Genomic DNA, 22,911 nt, shown 5'->3' on the forward strand with positions numbered 1-22,911 from the left:
GGTATTATACCTGAACAACACATTTTTTCAAATATTTCATGACATTTGAGCATTACAGCTCAAGTTTGCCCTGCAGACTTTCATCGCTGTTTGGACCATATTGATTTGTACAGCTGCAACTGTTTAATATAAAGTTATCTTGAATTCATCAAAGATTATTAGTGTGCCCTTGAAACTTCAGGCTTGAAAACTGTCACTTACTAACAAGTTTGTAAAATGTCTACCCCATGAAACTTTTTCTTCTTTAGAAATTATATGGAAAGGTAAGGCTTGATAAAGCACTGCCATGGATTGTTTGGTGGTGCGTAATATTACCTCATTTTCTTAGAATTATAGTCGTTGGAGATCTACAGTACTACTAACCAGTACTCTTTAAAATTCATCAAATTCCACGGAGAACATTTGAAAAATGTGTTGTTTAAAAAAGAACAGGCTGAAGAGAGAATAAGCTCTCTTACAGCCTCTTGAGATCTTCAGTATACCCAAACTATATTACAGAAAATTTTATCAAATTCCGTTTAAGACATTTTAAAAATATATTATTCAAAAAATAAGAAGCGGGATAAAGGATTAGCCTTGTTATAATAAATGATATTTCATATCCTTTTATTTTATCAAATAAATAATATTTGAATTGCATTTTATGGTAATGGTTTGAATTTCAAAATCTTCAGATTTTCCTGGCTCTCTATATTTTATTAGCTATCTGATATATTCCCGGTTTTATCCTGCTTTTTTGTAGAGAATATTCCTTTTAGATATCCAGAATAACCCAACATAATTTTTGGAAATAAGCATTAATTCTAATAATAATTATGAGGTAAAGAAGTGAAGATGCTTCAATGTTATTATCCTTTGAGCTTTATTTTAGCCTTTTCTCACGGATTCGCTTAGTTTACTTTTTACGTTATTCAAAAAGGCCTTATAATGTTAAAAAAATCTTGCTTTAAACTAGTTATCAAATAAAAAAAAAGCAGCGCTTTGATTGGATAGGGAGCCCAGATATCATCTTTCTGTAAATATATAAGCTATCGCTTTTACTGGTTAGTAGTACTGTAGATCTCCAACGACTATAATTCTAAGAAAATGAGGTAATATTACGCACCACCAAACAATCCATGGCAGTGCTTTATCAAGCCTTACCTTTCCATATAATTTCTAAAGAAGAAAAAGTTTCATGGGGTAGACATTTTACAAACTTGTTAGTAAGTGACAGTTTTCAAGCCTGAAGTTTCAAGTGCACACTAATAATCTGATGAATTTTGCCTTTGCTCATGCTCTACAGATGTTATTTGAGAGTTCGGTATGGTCATTCAGAATTCTTTAACAATTTAACCAAAAAAAAGCATAAATAAATATGCTTTCGTTTTATATCCATATATATTTTTTTTTAATTTCAGGACGAATACATCATGGAACATCAGCCCATACTATCGAGGCTTCTGTTTTCATGGTTAAACAGGTAAATCTTCTTTGGCACTTTTAAAGTATACTATGTTCATAATTAGGTCAAAATATTTCCAAAAAATATAGTTATTAAGGAATATATCCGATATAAAAAATCTAATAAGCTCACACAAACTTTGATCAAATTGTTAAAGTAATGAAGGCTCTTGCTGACGTCTAACGGTGGTCATAGTATAAGGTATTTCTTCCGCTTTCTTAGCGTGTCTTCGTCGTGTGGTGTTTCTGCACACTGGGTCGGTATTCCAGAGGTCTGTGGTTCGATTCCCGGCGAAGGCGGTTGCTAATCTCTCCTGCTTTTCCAATTAACCTAATATCTCTACAGTAGTCAATGGTAAAATGTGTTCCAGTTCCCTACATTAATGCCAAATGTGTTTTTAAAGAACAAGACTTTCTTAATGCATTACATTCTACTATAATTATTTTTAACTTTGCTTGGTTTTTATGAAAAGCTTTTAACTTTCTAATCTTGTCTTCAAAAGCATTTTTAACGATTGTTTTTTCTTTTTCTTCAAAGTTTTTAATCACTATTCTTGGAAATGAAAGTATTTACTCTTTATTTTTTTAAAATAAAAGTGAAACATGAAATAAAAAACTATTCTGTACCACCAGTTCCGACAATCCGTACCCTCCTTCCCGGGTTTCAAAATTCGGTAGCCGGGTTTTTAGCGTATTTTCGAGTATATAAGCAATAATAACCTAAGCAAACAAACACGTACTAAAGAAGCGTTTGAATATACATGGATTTAGGTCATCATTTGTCATAATTTCGTTGACCAGTTTTCAACGTCTTCTGAATAGTTTTATATTCTTCTCGTAAAATCTCTTGTTCTTTTCTTTTAGAAAAATTATAAGTTCAAGAATTACTCAGAATAAAACTATGACATAAATGGGCTGGGAGACGAATTATAATGGCTTGACTAAATTGGTTTTGTTAAAATTGAATTACTAATAAGAACTTTGAATCGTGGCGTAGATTTTTTGCTATTGCTTCAAAAATATCGTCACATTTTACAGAAGTGCATCTGTAGTTGATTGATCCTACAAAACTGAAATTATATTAAAAGCAGAATATTACTGCCGGAATAAACCAGTTGAACACCCTTATAAAATGACATACAAGTATAAATATCCGTCTGTATTTACTGTAAAAACGAAGTGAAATGTATATTGAGTACTCACTTTTGTAAGTAAGGATTTGATTAAATTTCATTAAAGTTACGTAGTTTTGGACCATTGTTTTTGGCCATCCAGCGGTTGAACGGTAAAGTTGCTGAATATTGGTAGTTCTGTCCGGGATTCAAATACTGCTGAACGGAGGAAGACCTCTACGAAAGCATCCCTTCCCTCAGGAAGAGAACCCTCGTGTGCTTCGCCATATTCAGATAACCCAACAACCAAACCATTGTTGTTGAATGCATGGCTTTTTTCTATACTCAAAATAATTTTCGTTTTACTCAAAATGGGTTTTTCAAAATTCGTCTATGACAGTTCTATATTTCCTGTTCTACTGGGCCAATTGACAAAATTTAACCTGCGTTTTTTATGTGTCGAAAACGCAATTTAGGATATAAATTGGATTTATATATAGTATTGTTCTAGCATAGGTATTTTGACAAAAAATTGGACCTTTTTTTGAAATGACATGCTGAATTTTTCCCATATACCGATTCTGCGCCTCAAATTATGCGTAAATATTAAATTTTGTAAAATTTGGTGAGAAATTTTAGAGAGAAATTTAAAAATTTACCTTAGCTCACTTTTTTTCAATTTCCAAGAATAATTCACTTGGTGAAATTCTTACTTTATGATAACCTATTTTTCTTTCCCTTTCATTGTGCACGAGCAGAGAAAAAGGTGCATCGTTCATTCTTTCAAATAATTTTGATAAAGCGCGTAAATCACATTTGGCGTTATTATCGTTTGTAACAAATATGCCAAATTGCAAAACGCACCAATAAATAAGTTCACATATATCTTGGGAAATTTTGAATAAACAGATGTAAGTTTTTTCATGTAAGCTTAGATATATATACATCTACTTTAAGATGATGGCAAAAGTTTTATAGGTTATAATAAAATAATTCCTTTCAAAAACATTTATAAATATTACTAAAAAAATACAAATTTTAAAAGCAAGTTAGAAAATAGCCGCGAAATTTATTTGGATTGGACCTAAATTTGAATTCTCAAGAAAGTAATCAAGTAAGTTTAATAAAACAAAGAGATATTAATAAAAATATGGCAATTCAATTAACATCTAAGAGCTTAAATTTTCAGAGATAATTTTTTAAAATCTACTCGTGCGATTTTTACAAAACTTGGCCTTTTGCATAATTTGAGTAGTAGATTCGAAATATGGAAAAAATAGGTATGTCTTTTGAGGGAAAAAAAAAAAAAGAATACCTACGTTAGAACAGCGCTAGATATAAATCTAATATATATTCTAAGTCGCGCTTTCGACTCGTTTCTCTGTGTGTGTGAAAGGTGCATTTCTTATGTACAGGATGTTTAACAGCGTCAGGTATAACTTATTTATATTCATTTCATATTTATGCAAAAACTTTTAATTTTCATAAATATTTACTAATTATCTTACCATCTACATGGATAATTTACGATCTAACACCCTTTTCATAAGGTATAACAGAGTTTTTAAAAATACGCTTTTTATACAAATTATTATTATTATTTTTTTTCCAAAAAAAATTATTTTGCATTGTAGCAAATAATTCTGCGTTTTATAGCCACCCCCACTGTCTTGAAGTAATAAAACTGCAAACTTACAAAGCGACAGGAAAGCATATATAAATTTTAATTCAGTTTGCCTAATTCTAAATTATTCAATGCGCCGAAGGTAAATGAAAAAATTTACATTTTCATACAAACCCATTAACAAGCTTTTAAAAAAATGTTTCAGCAACTGTAATTTTCAAAACTCAAGTCTGTTCGCGTATTTTGTGTTCATTTAAAGTCCAAAACAAATGAACTAATAATAGAACATCCTGATTAGCTGCGACATTTATGCATTGAAGACTAAATAAAATTAAATAAATTTCCATTTAAAAGTAATAAAAGATTTAGTTCTAAATTTTAAAATTATCCCTAAAATTTTTTAGAACTCGAAATGCTTTAGTTTTTACTTTTAAATATATTTTTTAAAATAAATTTGGTTTTCCTACAACTAAAGTAAACAACGGTATAATAAATAAAAGAGACGCATGGGAACCTGGACTTTAATATTTGCAAAATTGAAACTTTATTTGAAATTTCAGATGAAAATGCTCAGTGCATTTCAAAAGATAAAGATGAGCTTTCTCTTTCTTAGGACAACTTCGCTGAAAAAGTGCTATTAACTTGTAAGGATTATGTTAATTTTATTAACAGTTAAATTTTAAGTTAAAGTTCCTTTCCTGTCAAATTCTTAACTCCAACTTACTACTTCCGGCCAGAACGTAGTTTTGGAATCTTGCTGAATATTTAATGAGGAGGAGCGGTATTTAAACCACGAAGTTACTTACTGAGTCAGAGAGAATCAGAGTTTCTGATTTACGCGCGTCTGCCTTTTTGGCCACTCTCTCTTTCAAAGCTGTTATTACGCTCGGCCGTACTCAGGCCCTTGCTAAGCTTCGTAGTCAAATAAGTTAAGGGGCCAACTCGATTTGAACCTTGATAGCTTCGGCTATACTTCTTTAGTTAATCTTAGTTTCAGTTTAATCCTTAGTCTTTTAAGTTCAAGTCCAAGTGCGGGCTTTGTTTTGTCTTGAGTTTTGTTAAATCTTATTGGAATAATAAAGGGTTAGTTACCCTTCTATCTTGTTGTTTCTTGTCACCGAACTCAAGCGATTATTCGCTTATCAGTTCTTAGATTCTTCACTTCCAACATAGAATTTCGAAGTGAGAAACTCTGCAAACTAACGAAATATTGAATGTTCTTGTTTGAAATTAATCCAAGAGTTAGAGTTTTAAGACTTTTTTCAGTCTTTCATTCCTCATTTCATAACTTTGCATATACAACATTAATACTTTTTTTATATAGATGCAATAAAAATTTCAGCGAATAACTTTCCAGTTAGTGATCATTATATTGCATTTAACCATTCATTTAAAAAACTTAAATACTATCAAAGAGCAGGCATTGAAAGTACAGAAAACATGTACCATTATTATGTTTACTGTTTTCTCTTTCTTTTTTAAAATTTATTTTCTATTCAGAAATAAATTACCAATAATAGAGCAAGTGGTGATAAAATTTAAAAAACCTATTCAGTAATTAAGCTATTATCAAAATGAATAAATGTTAACTAAAAAATACAAATATGAAATGAATTTAACTTTTATTTAACTTACTACGCATAAAATTCTTCCATTAATTATAATGACACATATACAGATGAAATAAAATTAAATTAAATGAAGCAAGATTGACTCAAAATTAGAAGATATAATTCATTGGATGCATAGTTGTTTTACAATAGTTTATTACCACAGATAAAAGCAAACACATTTGTTTAGCAAAGATTTATATATTAAAAAAAGGATCTTGAGCTATTAAGAGTTTGTTATCCAGGCATTTCTTCATCTTAGAAAAAATAATAACCCAATCTATTGACCTTCTACTAAACAATTATTACGTTATTATTAAACAAGTTCAATTATTATTAAACAAATTTAAATATCTTATCTTATTTGATTGAAAAATTGTCACACTTTAAAGCTGACTTCTGACGTTACCTCCCATTTCTTCTTTGAATCCTAATTGCAAGGCACAGATAAAAAAAATCTTATCATCTGGAAATAGCTCGTTTTTTCTCTTGAAAAGTTCATCGCGATTTACAAGGATAATATCCTGAGTGTACGATCCCGGAATCATAACTTTCTCTCCCACGCGCATATAGTAGGATTTATTATCCTTATAGATGAAACAGCCATACTTCACGAGGGCACGAACGTTGTTGTTATCCGACAGGAGTTTGAGGCTGATCACCACATTATCCGTTGTTGTTTTAGTACCTCTGGGATAGAGATTCAAAAGGAATTTCAAACCGCTAGGTTCACCATCTGAGAAAATGCAACTTTGCATGCTCTCGCCACTGGCTTGGCGACAATAACTGAAATTCTGTATATTCCATGCAATGTAACATTTGCTAACATCAATTTTTGTGACACAACAATTTGCTTTTCCAGCATCGGATAAATCCACAGGTTTACCATCCCCCATTGTAGCTTCTGATTTGGCTGTGTGTGATTAATACAACTAGTTTGGCCCTTGACAGTATCCTTTCTGCTGAGACATCGAATTTACACTAGGTTCTGAGTAATAGTTATTATATTTTATTTCTGATAAGAAATTAATAATTATCTTTTCAGGATCCTTTTTTAACTATGCATTCATAAAATGATGTATCAGTAATATTGCGAAATATTCAAGTAATTTAGAAGCTGTTTAAAGATAACGATATCAACATAAAATTGGTTTCAATTTCATTTTTGTTTTATTATCAGTTGCTATATTGAGGCATGACCAATTATTATTTTTGTTCGAGCTCATGCGTAACTTTCTGAAGACATAAGCAACTTTTTACTCTTATCACATCTATTTCTACTTTGACACTTTCATGTCTATTACTCTTATCACTATCTCTATATTTGCGTATTTTTAATGGTTTTATAAGGTATTTTCTTCCCATTATGTCACACAAGTGAGCATAAACAACAATAACAACAACAGGAAGTTAAAAAAAATGAGATATTTATAAATATATAACCAATTCAGTTAATACTAAGGAGCTAAAATTTTGGGAGCTATTTTTTTTTTTAAATTACTCCTGTGATTTTTACAAAACCTCGCACTGTGGTATAATTTGAGTCGAAGAATCAAAATGTGGGAAAAAAAAAATCGATACGTCATTTCAAAAAAGTCTTATTTTGCGTCAGAATTCCCATGTTACAACAATGCTATACAGTACACTCCCGATTATCCGCGGAATTGGGTGGCACGGCCGCCGCGGATAACAAAAATCGCGGATAACCCGAAAAAAGCTAAAAACGGGTATAGCAAAAGAGAAAACAGTCATTCCAACTTTGAAAAATCGTTTTATGTACAATGAAAAGTAAAACAAACAGCAGGAAATATTTAACTAACGCTTAATATTTTAGTATATCACTCACAACTAACCTAAAATGCAATCTGTTAATGAAAACAGAAAAGTGCTTTGTACTTACGAGAGGCGTCAAGGATACACAGAAAAATTAAAACATATGTACTGTTTTAATACTGTAATGTATTATGTAATTACAAAAGCATAACTGTAAAACTACACATTTTAGAAGAAATCAGTCATTTGTGTTTGCTTCTTGCTTTGGAAGCATTTTCTCTTGATCCGAGATGGCATTTTTCGTAGCATAAGTTTCTCGGCCAATTCCGCGTCGTCTTGTTCTTCCAAATAGCTCAGCAGTCCGTCGACTTGTCTTCAAATTCATGGTGGAAATCGTCGGCTGCTTGTTGGTCACCACTAAGTTTCTCCCTATGAAGTCCAATTTCTCGAATTCCATGTCGCTGCTTAAAACGAGTCAACCAGCCAAACGACGCATCAAAATTTCCATTTAGGCCTAACAACTCAAAAAAGGTTTTTGCCTTCGCTGCAATGATAGGACCATTCACAGGAGTACCCTCTTTTCGAACTTGAGCTAACCACTCTGTCCATGCCGTGTCTAGCTCATCAAAGGTTTCATAGTTTTTCGCGTTTTCATTGCGGAAGCACTGTCCGACATTGATACAAAGTTCACCAGTTTGTCTTTTTGCTTTAGAATGTCACGCATTGTTGTTTCCACGATCCAATTCCATCTGCTGCCTTGTAGCGCCGTTTGCTACTTTGAAAATTAATTCTAGTTTTTGCGCAATCGTCAACACAACCTTCTTTCGTTTTCCTGACATTTTAAATCGGTAACGAAAAACACAAAACCAAAAAGCACAAGCACTGAACACAATAAAAGATAAGAATTAACTCCGACCGGTTCGCAAACACTATCAGGCTTAAACTAACAATGGCGAGTGGGAGGAAGTGGACGTGTCAGTAAGATTAAGACGAGAGAGGGCGGTGGAGCGGGCACTGCAAAGGTGAGTAAGAAATCACTTACTCATCAGAGGGGAAGGTTCCGAGAAGACCTGGGATATTTTTGTTATAAATAAGCACGATGTTTAGCAAATTTAACGTTTCGTTCAGTTTTGTGAACATTTTTATTTTCTTTGATTTACGCTTGTAAAAAAAAAAAAAAAAAAAAAAAAAAAAAAAAAAAAAAAACTTGTGTGGCAGGCGCGGATAATCGAGAGTCTACTGTATATATATATATATATATATATCCTAAATCGCGCTTTCGAGACAAGATAAATGCAAGTTAAATATCGTCAATCGGCCCAGTAAAACGGGAGATACAGAATTATCACCGCCCCTTTTTTTTCTGCAATGTCTGCATGGGAAAATTAATATAGTCAATTCTCTGTCCAAGAATATATCGCAATTATCAATCTTCTGGGACTTTATTCATTTGGGTATTGATGGTTCAATTAGGTGTCTGCAATATAACATGATGCAATACATAACAAAATGATGAATAAACATGGTACAATAAACATGGTAACACTAAAACACACAAAAAATCAGCATATAACTGAATTAATTCTATTTTTATGGTGCTTGCGACTATTTTCTGTGGTATTCGCTTTTGTCTTCTGTTAAAGGACAATCTGGTATGGATTCCGTAATACAATCACTACTGATGACGTAGACCTTATTAACCCAGATATGAAAACAACTTACGTGTATCAACGTTTTCACGCTGCATGGATGTTCGAAGATGCGATAGCAAGAAGTAAGTAAGTATATTTTTACATATTTTTGTTTACAATAAATATTATCCTGTTCTAAAACTATTCATGAATTCTTATCATTTCAGCTAATTATTTTTTTTATTCACTATAATATAGTCAGTCTATTCTTGCCGAACAGCTTACTTAGATGTACATGAATTATTAGTTCTCGTGCAAGCTTGATTTCCTAACGGCAGTTTCTCTTCAGATTAACAGAATTATGAATAAGGAATTAAAAAACATTCAAATATTGGTTTCAACCACGAGACCAACTTTTTAAATGTTGTTCCCTTATCACAGAATGGATTATATATTAATTTTATGTACGTTTTGTGACATATTTTGATGCTGAGTACAATGGTAATACTTTATATCGATTAAAATGTAATCTGTGCAAATACTGTAGTTAATAATATGATATAATCTGCGACTCTTTTTAGAAAGAATTTACACGTTAGGCTTGGCAACAAATTTATGCTTTTTTAAAACAAAATTTTGTTTCTTAAACATTGTAGCTTTATTACAGACATCTTACGCGACTTGCCGCAAATAACAATTAATATGTAATCTTAAAAATATGAAATAATTATCCAGACATATCTCTGTCTCTAACAGTTATTTATTAAACTGTAAAAACAATAAAAACTATGAATTATTAAAAAATATACACAGAAGAAAAAAGATGTAAAGAGATTTACTCATTAGATATTATGAACTGTCTTCCAATCATAAAACGTTTACCACTGATATATACATTCTGCAGAGCATGTTATAATCCTGCAGACCAGCTCTGCTCTAGAAATAATGACAAGCCTGTAAATCAATATATATATATATTTAAACATCTGTAGCCTAACACAGCAGTGAAAGGCATTAGCAGATATGAAATCTACTATTTTCAATCGAAACTGTGAACAAATAATCAGAAATCCGAGGAAAAAAATCTGAAAGAGTTCAGATTTTCACATTCGCACAAAAGGACATTTTTAAACTTTTAATATGGTTATCAGCATAGATTATCAATAGAGACAGCTCAGGTGGAATAGCAGATCATTTTATAGGATACTAGAAGGTATACATTTACATTAACAAGGTACACACCTTGTTAAATGTTAAACACGTTAAAAAACATGGTGCAAATTCATATAGTGGTAGACTGCATGTGGGAAAATTACCATTATTTCTGAGAAGACTATTTCAGTGGTACAAAATTTAAATTTTAACAGAAAATCCTTGTGAAGCTCGCTGTTTGTTAAGATCATTTGTCAAGTTTGTTACTTGTTAGCTAAAGCTTAACAGAGGGATGTTGAAATTAAACATTAAAAACAGTTTCCCAGAACTTGTCAATACGTCATTGGCAAGATATAAACTTGGGATATATGCAAATATGTAAGGAAAAAAAATACAAACCAAACTTCTAGCTTCAATTTACAATAGTCCCTCCTTTCTATTTTAATTTGGTTATTTCCACTTTCTGTCCTAAAAATTTTAACTTCATCATGTTAAACTGCTGCGTCATTTACAAATTCTTTCATACTTGACATAATTCTTTCATAACTCTAATGACGCAGATAGTTACATAACGTTTCAGCAAATAATGATTTCAAATTTGGGATTCAAAACTTAACATGAATTGAACTAAACCTCCAAACTTTCATACTGGAAATGTTGCAATCTCTCTCTCCCTTTTCTACTGATAATTTGCTAAAGCTAACTGCACTTTCTTTTTCAAATACGTTAAAAAATCTAAAAGATACCAGTATAGTTGTTCTGGCGCAGGTTTAGCGCCAAGTATTTTGTGGCTGCATATGTCAGCAAGAAAAGAGATGCTCAACCGATGATATAAGCAAAGTAAAAACATTAAATACATAAAATCCAAAAATTGTTTGTTTAAGCAAGAAGTCAGTGTGTATAGGTAAACTAATTCAGCAATGAGATCAATAGTGCATAAATGCTTTAAAAGTGCAAACAGTACAGCCAAAAAATAAAAAATGGCGCAAATAATAAGGAATGAAAAAATATAAAGAATTTACGTCTGTGGGCACATCGCCATTAGGGGATTGATGCGTCGAGAGAAGTAAATGGAACGTCCTGTTTTCAAACCGATAAATGAAACAAAATTATTAAATTCAAAACTTTAATAAACTAGAAAACAATTTGTGTCCCATTAAACCCATACAGGCTGAAATAAGAAAAGGATTTTGTTCAGTTAACCACGATTCAATAATCTATTCTACTGCCATTTGTAACACAATCTTCCTTTAAAAAAATTAATTTTATCGAGAACTATCAAAAACCATATATATATATATATATATATATATATATATATTTGATATATTTGTGTCATTATCAGATCTGACGTAGATGAAGAGGCAAATGCTGCTTCATTTGCTTCTCTTGAAACACCAATTTCCACTACACTTTTGTTTACACTTATTATTTCGTGGCAATATGTTCTGCACATCTTAAATATTTATGCACTGTTGATCTCATTGCTGGGCTAGTTTATTCATCCACAGTGGTTTATTGCTAAAGCAAACAATTTTTAAAAAAATTATATTAGTTTGAATATGCATTTGGGTTTAAAGTTTTTATTTTTCAATACCACTACTTGTTGTTGCAGCTTGCAGCGCGTAGCCGGAAATATTGGTTTAAAACCCATTTTTATTTGTCTTATAGTTATGTTTAACCAGTTTAAATACTTATGTAGAATCTTTTCATTTCTACCCATAGGCGAAGTGGTTCAGAAGGCAATAAAACTGTGGGCGTTTTTGGAAGAGGACCATCTCTTCTCTTTGCCCTCGCAAAAGCTCTTTGGCCATGGTTCTTAGCAGCAGCTTTCTTAGAGTTTCTTTACGACGTATTCGTCCTCGTTCCTCCACTTATATTAGAGTAAGTATTTATAATACATATTATTATGAACCCTTTAAAGTAAACTAAGTACTTATCATATATGTTGTTATGTTTTTATTTGTATGTGGCTTCAAATAACTGGAAGGAAAATATTTTAAACATGAAAAACGGATCCAGTATTTTGGAATGATCGTCAGATTTACTTACATTACTTATTTAAGTATAATGTAATCAAGAAAAGCATTTGATGCATTCTTTATTGCTATAATTGTAATTTACATTATCTTTGAAATTACAGTTCGAGCAGTTTGTTGTAATGAGGCATTTTTCATGCATTTAAAGTAAAATGAATGCCCTGAGGAATTTGCCGAAGACGGAGGAGTTAAAAATTTGGTAACGTTCAAGAGCCCCTTACACAGCAAAATTTCAAAAACATATTGGAATTTTCTTATGTTTTTGTATCGGATACCTTGCCAAGCTATTATTAAACGCATTATTTCCAAGTCTATCGCATTTCATGGAAATATTAGGAATGTCTAGAACATTTAACTATCATGGATCAAAAATTTTACTATTTAATAACTAACTTGACTTAGATTATGGAATAAATGTTATCGTTAATAATATGGTCAGTTATATACGATTACAAATTATAAAGAATAACAAATAAATTATATACGATAAAAATACGATGAGCAAGTAAGAAAGTGGAAGCATAAAAAGCAAACTGAAATTAAATAATGAAGAACTCTCTCAATTAAAGAGATACGGATAGAGTCTCCACAGTTTTAAGAAGAAATTCGTATGGGAGCGTAATTTGAAGAAAACCACATTCTTACTTCTTAGGCTTCTGTATATGATCCTTGTAAACCTATACAACTGTTGACACTCTCATTCAGCTGCTTGATTCCTTCGTAGACATTTTTTTTTCGGAATACGGTCCACCAGAGGCCGAGCAGCAAATTCGTTAAACACTGATGGCTCGGTCCGCCGAACAGGCTCGCTGCATGGGTCTTTTTGTGGTTTTTCCCATGTGTAACGTGTATACGAGCAAGTTCCATTTATAAAGTTTTCTACGATCAATTGCCTTCTAATAGACAGATAGCCCTCGTATGCTATGCCGCTGCTAAACAAACCTAAACCTTTCGGAATATTGTTTAAATCTCCAGTTAAGGATACCTGAAAAAATTTTAGTGCTATTAAAATAATGATCTAGATTGAGATTTTACTTTAGGAAAGAGAATACAGGTGCCAAATCTGACGAATACAAAGATAGCGTTAAAAACTATGACACTTTTCTTTGCTAGAAACTTACTTGACGAAAATGGCATTGCTTGACACGCATGGTAGCACAGAATAAATAAGTGATTATTCGACTGAATATTTTCAAGCCATACGAGCTAAATTACCTTCAGAAACTTGCGCCTTACGTTTTTGTAAAGTATGGAGTTCATTGTCAGTCCCACAGGAAAAATTCCTTTTGCAATCTAAAAATGTTACATATATCATCTTTACTCGAGATTTCTGAGACCAAAATTTGTGTGGCCATGTTAACTTTCTTCATCCCAAGGAGATGACTGCCGTTGTTTACCATCAGTAAACATCAAATTTCATCTCCAGTAACAATTTGCTTAAAAAAATCAGAGTTAATACTTATCAGTTAACTCTAATCATGACATGCAGAAACTCGATCTTTTTTCTGTTCTGCAGTCAATGCTTAAGGCTAATGAATGTTGCTCATCAGCTTTATTATCAAAATCTTTTCAAATAAATATTACTTATCAGCCATTATAGGAAAAAACAGATGAAGGTTTTTCAGCAACAATTTTCGTACATATGCAGCATTCTTATCCCTTCAGAATTGCAAAGGATGGCTATTCTTAGTCATCATTAGCTCTTTCGCATTCATCATGAAAGTTTCTGCACCAACAGAAAACATTGGATATCATTCAAAGGCTTGAACCTTGTATGCTTTAACACCTCAAATGTCTTCTATTTTATCGGTTTTAGAGCAAAATTTCCTATTCTTTGCTCGTTTTTGAATCCATGATAGCAGATATTCTCTGGATCAAAGCAAACGATGAGCTGCACAGAAAATTCTATCCACAAGCAGGCGATATATTAGGAAAAGCAATTTGTGATGTCATCGGAATAATTCAATTATCGTTTAGTAGATTTGCTGGAAGTTATTACAAAATTAGTCCTAAAACTTTGTAGAATCAAATAAGTTCCTTATAATGAAGAAAATTGTGACTCAACAGCAGTTTCTTTTCATTCGGTAAACTGGGATTTGCTACTCAAAAGAGTTGTGGTTAGATTGCAATCACTTGGTAATGTCACTAAATACTGGTAATTAAACCTGGGCTCGATTCCAGGACTGGTGGCATGGGGGTTTCGTGTTTTTACCCATATGTAACGTGGTTACGAATCAGTTTTCCTTAGATGGTTCTCTACGAAGACATCCCTCCCCTCAAGCAGATAGCCCCCGTGTGCTTTGCCGTATTAAAATAAATCAAACTTTCGTATTTTTGGCTATAAATTCTAAATGATAAGAATTATGGCTCGACTGCAGCCGATCAATCTTCTGACCCGTAAGTTGTATCTCTGTAGTAATGATTAATATATTCTTGCTATCAAAAATTTTAAAGAATTCTCTGATTCTTACTTTCTTTAACAGAAAGGCTTTAAGCTATTAAATTTTCTTTCATTCTTATATTTAAAAGCTGACATCTTAGACAAAATTAAATTTTCATAGCTGTATGACACGGTTACAAATTAAGCAATTCTTCCTTTTAATATAGATGGCTGATTACTTTCACGGATAGTGATGAGCCTGCCTGGCATGGTTACATTTACTGCCTTATCTTGTTCTTGGTAACTGTCCTATCTGTCCTTTTTCTGGCCCACGACTTGAACCTTTTAATGATTTCTTCTGTTGTACCTCGGTCAGGACTCAAAGCTGCTGTCTACCGAAAAGTAAGTGCCTAACGTTTTTAGAATTTCTTCGGAAAGAAACTTTTTTTGATTGTTTAAAAATCTGTATCAGTAAAGAAAGAATGGTTCTTATTCGTGCCAATATAGCAATTAATAATGCAGACTGTTCCATTAAGTCCATATATATTGGGTATGTTTTAAAATCAAATACCCTTCTTCCTTACAGTGCTTAAAGATCCAATCGATGCAGCACTTTAACAATATAATAACTAGAATCTGATGATAGTAAGATCAGTATGCCGACAAGCCTGACGGATCCTTTCTTCCAGATACTTTAGACTAGAGTTTCTTAAACTGTGGGTCGCGACTCGAGTTGGAGTCGCGGTACCTGCAGTAGGAGATCGCCAAAACTTTAGCAATTTTGGTATTTCTTTTACTTATTATGATAATTTTAGAATTACCAAATATTTTTCCCTAATGTATCTGAAAATAGATAAAGAAAAGACATTATAGACAAAGAAAAAGCGAAACCATTTCGACGCATTTTTTTTAATAGAAACGTTCATTTTACTTTAATTTTTTAAGCTAATGACCTAAAACTGCAATACTTTATTACAGTGCAAGTCCAGAAACTGATGGTTTCACTCACGCGTGTGTCGGATTTGCGCAACTCTTATGGGGTCCCACAAAATTTTCGTAAGTGTTATGGGGTCCACACACCAAAAAGTCCGATTTGTGTCAAAATACCTATATTAGAGCAATGCTATATATAAATCTAATACATATCTTCAGTGTACCCCTAGGGGTACGTGAAAAATTATCAGAGATGATAGAAAATATCAAAGTATTATAATAAATGCTCATAAAATCGAAGAAATTTTAATTTAGCATTGATTAGAATTAAAATCAGTTTGATTAATTCTGATGTGAATGTTGTAAGGCTTAGATATTTTCTTTGCAATCATACATTGTAACTCAATTTTAGATAAACTGGCAGTGAATTATCGCTAATTCTAATGTAACAACTGAAACGTAAGGAAGGTGTAAAAGACTCTTTCTTAAGACTAAATAAGAACAGATTTCACAATTTTGCTCATAACTCAGCCAACCACATATAGCTAGACATCTTAAAGTAATAATAAATAAAAAGCAAAATTTAAACTTAAATAAACTAATAGCCCAAGCCTACACAATCACTTTAACGTGAAGTTGTCTCAATACTTAGCAGATGTAGAATTTAAACATCGGCGATTGTAATGGAAGGCGAAAGACAAAAACTCTTATCTAAAATAGTAACGTGGCAGCGAGGGGCAGAACACTCTCTGTTTTACATTGTCTCAAATTGTAACCTTAAATACACTCCAACTACTTTGCATTCTGGCAGGAAAGCGCAAGGGAGAAGTGACAGTATAGATCCAAAACATAAACTAACTGTTTAATTAACATAAAGGACTCTTACTATGTTACTACCCGAAATGAGTTTAAAAGCAATGTAATAAGTTGTAGCTAGTCCGGCCCACACTTGTCATTTTACTTGATTACTCATGCAACACATCTAACTATTTCCTTTCATATTATGTTACACTCTATCGTATACGATTATTGTATTTTTAGCTTTTGGTGAATAAATCAAGTCAGTTATGTGGCTCTCTTTTTTAAATTGCAGTATGCAAACAAGTTTGAGCGTGAAGCTTTGTTTTAAGAAGAAGTAGATCTTTGTACAGGATAGAAGCTGCTTCTCGCAAATAGTTTCGATTTAGCGTCTGTGCTAAACAAGTTTTGCGATATCGTCTGTTTCAAATGAGCTTGGAAATTCACAATGATAAATGGCTTCAAGTACTTGCAAAACTATTCGATATTTTTTTTCAAAAATAAACTGAGCTTAAGATTACAGAGAAGTTCCATAACTGCTTTCAAAGCGCCTGAAAAAAACTGAGTCTTTGTTCAAGATGCTCAATTCTGAGAATCTTTAAAAGAAAACATTTGCACCGAAATATTCGGAACAGTTTACAAATCTTGTCAAAAAAAATTATCTTCAGTTTAGAAAAGGAGTCAAAGAACGCGTAAGAGCCTACTTAGCAAGCCTTCGAGAATCGTTCAAACATTACTTACGAGGAGAGATAGACAACTGGATTTCAGATCCTATCAATGAAAATGCATTTAAAACAGCCTCAAAATTAACATTCTCTGAAAAAGAATAACTTACACTTATCTGACTTTATTCATTACAGTCTATCAATTTTATGATATTAAAATAATAGCACTACATGCGAGAATACTGAATATAGGGGATTATAGGTTCTTAAGGTTAAGTGGGTTAGAAATTCTTTATAATTACTGTCTCATTAAGGGGTACGGGAAATAATTAAGTGTCATTACGGGGTATGTGAAACAAAAAGGTTGAGAACCGCTATTCCATGTACAGGTATGTTTGCAAGACGTTTAAAATATTTCTTTTTAACAATGCACAAAGCTAGCTGATGCTGCTATTCCAATAACACACGTTCGATGGCAATAGGATTAATATGACGATAAGCTTGATGGATCCTTTTCCAGGAATGGCGGACAAATCTAGTTTATATATTGTAGAACATTGGTACTGCCTTTTACTGCAAAGTTAAATTTCTGCGGTACATGAGCTGAATTTTATCTCATACTGCGCACATTCCTGCTTAATTTTATTTATAATTTTATAGAAAGACCTAGAAGAAAATGCAGACATTTACATTGTATTTTATCTACGCTGCTTGGAAAGCAGGTATTACACGAAACAATCTCTCTACTCTATTTCAGGAACTACAGATATTTATGATAACAATGCAGTACTTGGTAAAGAAATAATCCGTCAGGCTAGTTTTCATTTTCCTTTGTGTTCCCTCTCACTGACTTTATAAGATATTTCTTCCGCCTTTTTACCATGCCTTCGTGGTGTAATGTGTAATGGCCAGCACAATCGAAGCGTATTCAAGAGGTCCGTGGTTCGAGCCCGGTGAGGGCGTTGCACATTTTTCATGTCTCCTGCTTCGAAATAACCTAATGTCTCTACAACTTATCCAATATCTTGGAAGCTGGCGATTGTTATAACGGACTAAAAGAACGGCTTATACACTGAGGTAACAAAAGTCATGGAATGTATCCTAATATCGTATCGGACTTCCTTTTGGCAAAGTGCAGCAACTCGACGTGACATGGACTCAACAAGTCGTTGGAAGTCTCCTGCAGAAATATTGAGCAGCGCTCCCTCCTATATAATCCATAATTGCGAAAGTCTTGCCAGTGCAGGATTTTGTGCACGAACTGACCTCTCGATTATGTCCCATAAATATTCGATGGGATTCATGTCGGGCGATCTAAGTGGTCAAATAATTAGCTGAAATTGTCAGAGTATTCTTCAAACCAATCGCGAACAGTTGTGGCCCGGTGACATGGAGCACTGTCATACATAAAAATCCACTGTCGTTTGGGTACATGAAGTCTATGAGTGGTTGCGATTGGTCTCCAAATAGATGAACATAACTATTTCCAGTAAATGATCGGTTCAGTTGGACCAGAGGACCCAGACCATGCCCTGGAAAAACAGCCCACACCCTTATGCAGCCACCACCAGCTTGCACTTTCCTTGTTGACAATTTGGGTCCATGATTTCGTGGGGTCTGCGCCACACTCGAACCCTACCATCAGCTCTTAGCAACTGAAATCGTGACTCATCTGACCAAGCCAAGGTTTTCCAGTCGTCTAGAGTCCAACCGATATTGTCGCGAGCCGACGAGAAGCGCTGCAGGTGAATGTCGTTCTGTTAGTAACGATACTCGACTCGATCTTCTGCTGCCGTAGCCCATTAAAGCCAAATTTTTCCGTACTGACCTGCTGGACACTTCCGTCGTACGTCCCAATTGATTTCTGCGGTTATTTCACACAGTGTTGATTGTCTGTTAACACTGATAATTCTACTCGTCGGCGGTCTCAGTCATTAAATGCAGGCCACTGCCATATCCATGATGGGAGGCTATGCCTGAAACTAGGTATTCTCTGCACAGTCTTGACACTGTGCATCTCAGAATGTTGGATTCGCTAACGATTTTCGAAATGGAATATCCCATACGTCTAGCACCAGCTACCATTCTGCGTTCAAAATCTGTTAATTCCCGTCATGCGACCATAATTACGCCAGAAACCTTTTCACATGATTAACTTGAATACAAATGAAAGCTCTTTCAGGTTCCGCTATATGCCGTGAATAACATGCCGTTTGCAATGTTTTATCGGGCTGTTCTAAGGTAGATGTCACTGGAAATGAAAGCCCTGCCAATGCACTGCCCATTTATACATTTTTTTAAGTGATACTCCTGTCATCTGTATATTTGCGCATTGTTATCTCATGATTTTTGTCACTCAGTGTAGATATTAACACATATTTTAGCATCTAAAACAAAACAAGGGACTAGTAATTTTAACATTGGTACTATTCTTTTATGAAGCTTTTTAATGGGGCATTTTAAAAATGGTTTCTTAATAACGAGAGGAAAAACAGGGGAGCTGAGACAAAATTTATAACCTATAAATTTCTTTACACCGTTATAAAAATGTTATTAAAAATAATCAGTTATACATTTCATTAAAAATTTTCTTCTTCAAAACTTTCGTTTAGATGCGTAGGACTATTTCCTAAGAATTTTAAAGTTTCTTAATATTTTATGTGATTGATTAAGCGTTCTTTTTGTTTATTTTCCATATTATTTTGTTGCTTTAAAGAATGATTGTTTGGGAAAATTTGGAGAAATATAGAATGAATGTAATAATAATGCATTAATTATTTTTTCCTAACATTATTTCTGAATATAATGTGGAGTAGTGCAAACTTTATACAAAACTGATCGATGATTCGAAAAATAACGAACATATTTCAGTACTGATTTTTATCGTAAATCTATACGTACACTCGCACTTGTGATGTCATTAAAATATTATGTCTTTTTTGCGTAAATTTGAGACTACTGTGGTTCAACCACAATTCCAATTTTCAAATCTTTCTTCGTATCTTTTATAATGATATTCTTTAACTACCAAATGATCCATAAACGAAAGTTATAGCTTTTGCGGTTATTGAGATATAAGCGTTCCACTAAGACATGGTTTGCGTGTTAAAGTTTTTGTCCATGAAACCATTACTGAAGAACGTAGGCCTACGTTAAAATAGAGTTCTGTGTTTTCCTGTTTCTCTTGCACAAAATAATAATAAGAAACTAGATAAATTCGAATGTATAATACATATTTCCCTTGTTATAAAGTACTAAAAGAGATCCTATTTGTGAAACTGTTAATATACAAATAAAATAAGAAAAAAATGAAAATAGGTGGGACGAAGCTTTATAAATTCCAGCAAGATATTCTGACCAGAAAAAGTTTTGGCAAATTAACCAACAGGAATTGTCCAAATGGAAAGACACCACTGATCATACTTTCAGTTTTCTGTGCCATTTATCTTTTCTACTCTTATTATTACAAAATCCTGATCAAATAGTCGAATTTATCATTGTAAAGAGAACGCCTATCGTTGGCCAATGTCTGAAGTATCTTAGATTGAAAAGTGCAACTTTGACCAATTTCATTCAAATTTTGGTTGAGAGTACCTTCTAGGACGTAATCCAAAGGTGTCGTACCTCTCTTCCTTTACAATCAGCCTATTGACAGGACCTTTCGTTTCAGAACTTTTTAAGTGTCCTCCTGCCCCAACCATATTACGCATTTACAAACATCCATGCCTTCTTTGCGATTCAAATCCTGGTCCAGTGGTATGGCGAATAATACCGCTAACCATCGTACTACTCAAGGAGGCGCCATTTCTCTTTTACAAAAATAGTATGAGGGTTAACATCTTGTTATATTATGATTTCATTTTTGATGTTATTAGTCCAAAGAGATTTGAATCCCGAAGGACTATTAGTTTCGTTTTGGCATTTTGCGTCGGACTCATAAATGTCGGTTCACTTTTCAAACTGTTGCCATAAAATGTTAGAGTCCTGCATTATATTTGAAGAAATTAAATAATGAAAATCTGCATAAATGTATGTATATTTCTCGTATTGTGATAAAACAACGGTACATAGAGACATCGAATTTTGAATAACGTAATCCTCCAACGAATATGAGCATGTGGAAGACCAAATTTGAAATTTGAAATTTGTTTTATGATCGATTTCCTATTTTTTAAAACTTTGACGAATTTTTGATTAACAAACTCAAGGATTTCAAAGCGAGCAATGGCAACGTTGTGCAGAAAAAACATTTTTATCTCCAGCGCGTGAGTCTCTGTATCGGAAATTCTAAAGATAGGCTCGTTTTAAAACTATTTTGCGATATTGCTGTTGCACTGGATCTTATGGTTTAAATGCGAGGAACATGATATTTAATAAAGAAAGGTAACATACAAAATGTTAAAAAACGCCCCTTTGGACGTAATTTAAAATCTGAAACATTTCAGATTTTTTTTATTTATTTATTTATTCATTTATTTATTTATTTCAGTTTACAGTTATCTGTTCAGCACTCAAAGTGAAAATAATACATACTGCTTTTTTTTTCCCCTCTTTCACTAGGTCCTACGTTTAAGTAGCGGATCTAGGAGAAATTACACAGTCGGAGAGCTTTGCAATCTCGTGGCCGTCGATGTCCAGAAGATAATCGAGCTGATATGGGCCATAAACTTAACTTGGAGTCTTCCGCTGAATATGATCTTCACCATTGCTCTTCTCTGGCGCTATCTGGGTATCGCGTGTCTTGCGGGAATATTAGTTATGGTAATTGTTATGCCCATTACTGCAAAGCTAGCTGTCATGATACACAAACAGCAGGTGAGATTGCAGCCAACTTTTGAAAAAAATGAAATTTAAATGAAAATAATTGCAATTCTGTGTACAAAGAATCCTCCCTAATGTTTAATATTTTTCTAAACTGCATGCCTTCTACCAGGAGGTATAAGTATCATTGCTTTGTATATTTATATAACTATTTGCTTATTTAGAAATTTCAAATGGAATGTAAAGATTCAAGACTGAGACAAATGAACGAAATTCTTAATGGAATCAAGGTAAGAGTTGTTTTTACTGCTTTCAAAACTAACCGAAATCTACAGTTATCATCTAATGAATTATATAACACATTTCCCTCTTTTTTTTTTAACCATTTGCTTAACAATGTACACTGAAATGTGATAGGTATATTTGATAATTCCTACTGTAGAAGTAAGAAAATGCGAAAGAATTCTTTAAATCCAACCATTCTTCGTCTTCGACTGGCAAAGCAAAATCGTTGCAAAGCGTATACAATTATCTCCCGATGGACCGGAACCGGACTGACAGAGCCGTGAATTAAACAAACTTAGTAAAAAAAAATAATTTTGCTTATTATGGATTCGGGCTAACAGCCATTTGGGTTAAAAAAATTTAAAAACAGCATATCTTTAGAATTTCCAATAGATAGTCTTGCACGCTGGAGATAAAAATGTTTTATTCCGTACAGTGAGTGCTTCTACTACTAGCTTTGAAATCGTTCAGTTTCTTAATCAAAAATCCGTTAAAGTTTTACAAAATATGAAACAGATAATAAAAGAAATTACAAAGGTGCCCATATTCAGGTGGAGGATTACGTTATTCAGAAAATTCGATGACTTTAGAAACCGTTGCTTTTTCATAATTTGACAAAAGTACACACATTCATGCAAATGTTTCATTATTTAATTTATTTAAATATAATACAGAGCGGTAATATTTGGTGGCAAAAATTTGAAA

General features: G+C 32.9%; 1 protein-coding gene across 2 annotated transcripts in view; it reads left to right on the plus strand.

The window, feature by feature from the left end:
• The window catches only part of LOC118182861 (multidrug resistance-associated protein 1-like), a 158,332-nt gene that overhangs the window by 34,293 nt on the left and 101,128 nt on the right, over positions 1 to 22,911 (plus strand). Inside the window, exons 6-11 of one of the 2 annotated variants that reach the window (XM_085816624.1) lie at positions 1,401 to 1,462; positions 9,206 to 9,340; positions 12,071 to 12,229; positions 14,992 to 15,166; positions 21,721 to 21,975; positions 22,146 to 22,211. In XM_085816624.1, coding sequence (XP_085672750.1) covers positions 1,401 to 1,462; positions 9,206 to 9,340; positions 12,071 to 12,229; positions 14,992 to 15,166; positions 21,721 to 21,975; positions 22,146 to 22,211 — 852 coding nt within the window. Of the gene's footprint in view, positions 1 to 1,400; positions 1,463 to 9,205; positions 9,341 to 12,070; positions 12,230 to 14,991; positions 15,167 to 21,720; positions 21,976 to 22,145; positions 22,212 to 22,911 lie in introns of those variants that run through there. The other variant, XM_085816625.1, reaches the window with a different exon arrangement.

This window comes from Stegodyphus dumicola, chromosome 5, assembly GCF_044657685.1.
Source record: "Stegodyphus dumicola isolate Sdum_Otavi_A_Nest chromosome 5, ASM4465768v1".
Classification (NCBI taxonomy): Eukaryota; Metazoa; Arthropoda; class Arachnida; order Araneae; family Eresidae; genus Stegodyphus; species Stegodyphus dumicola.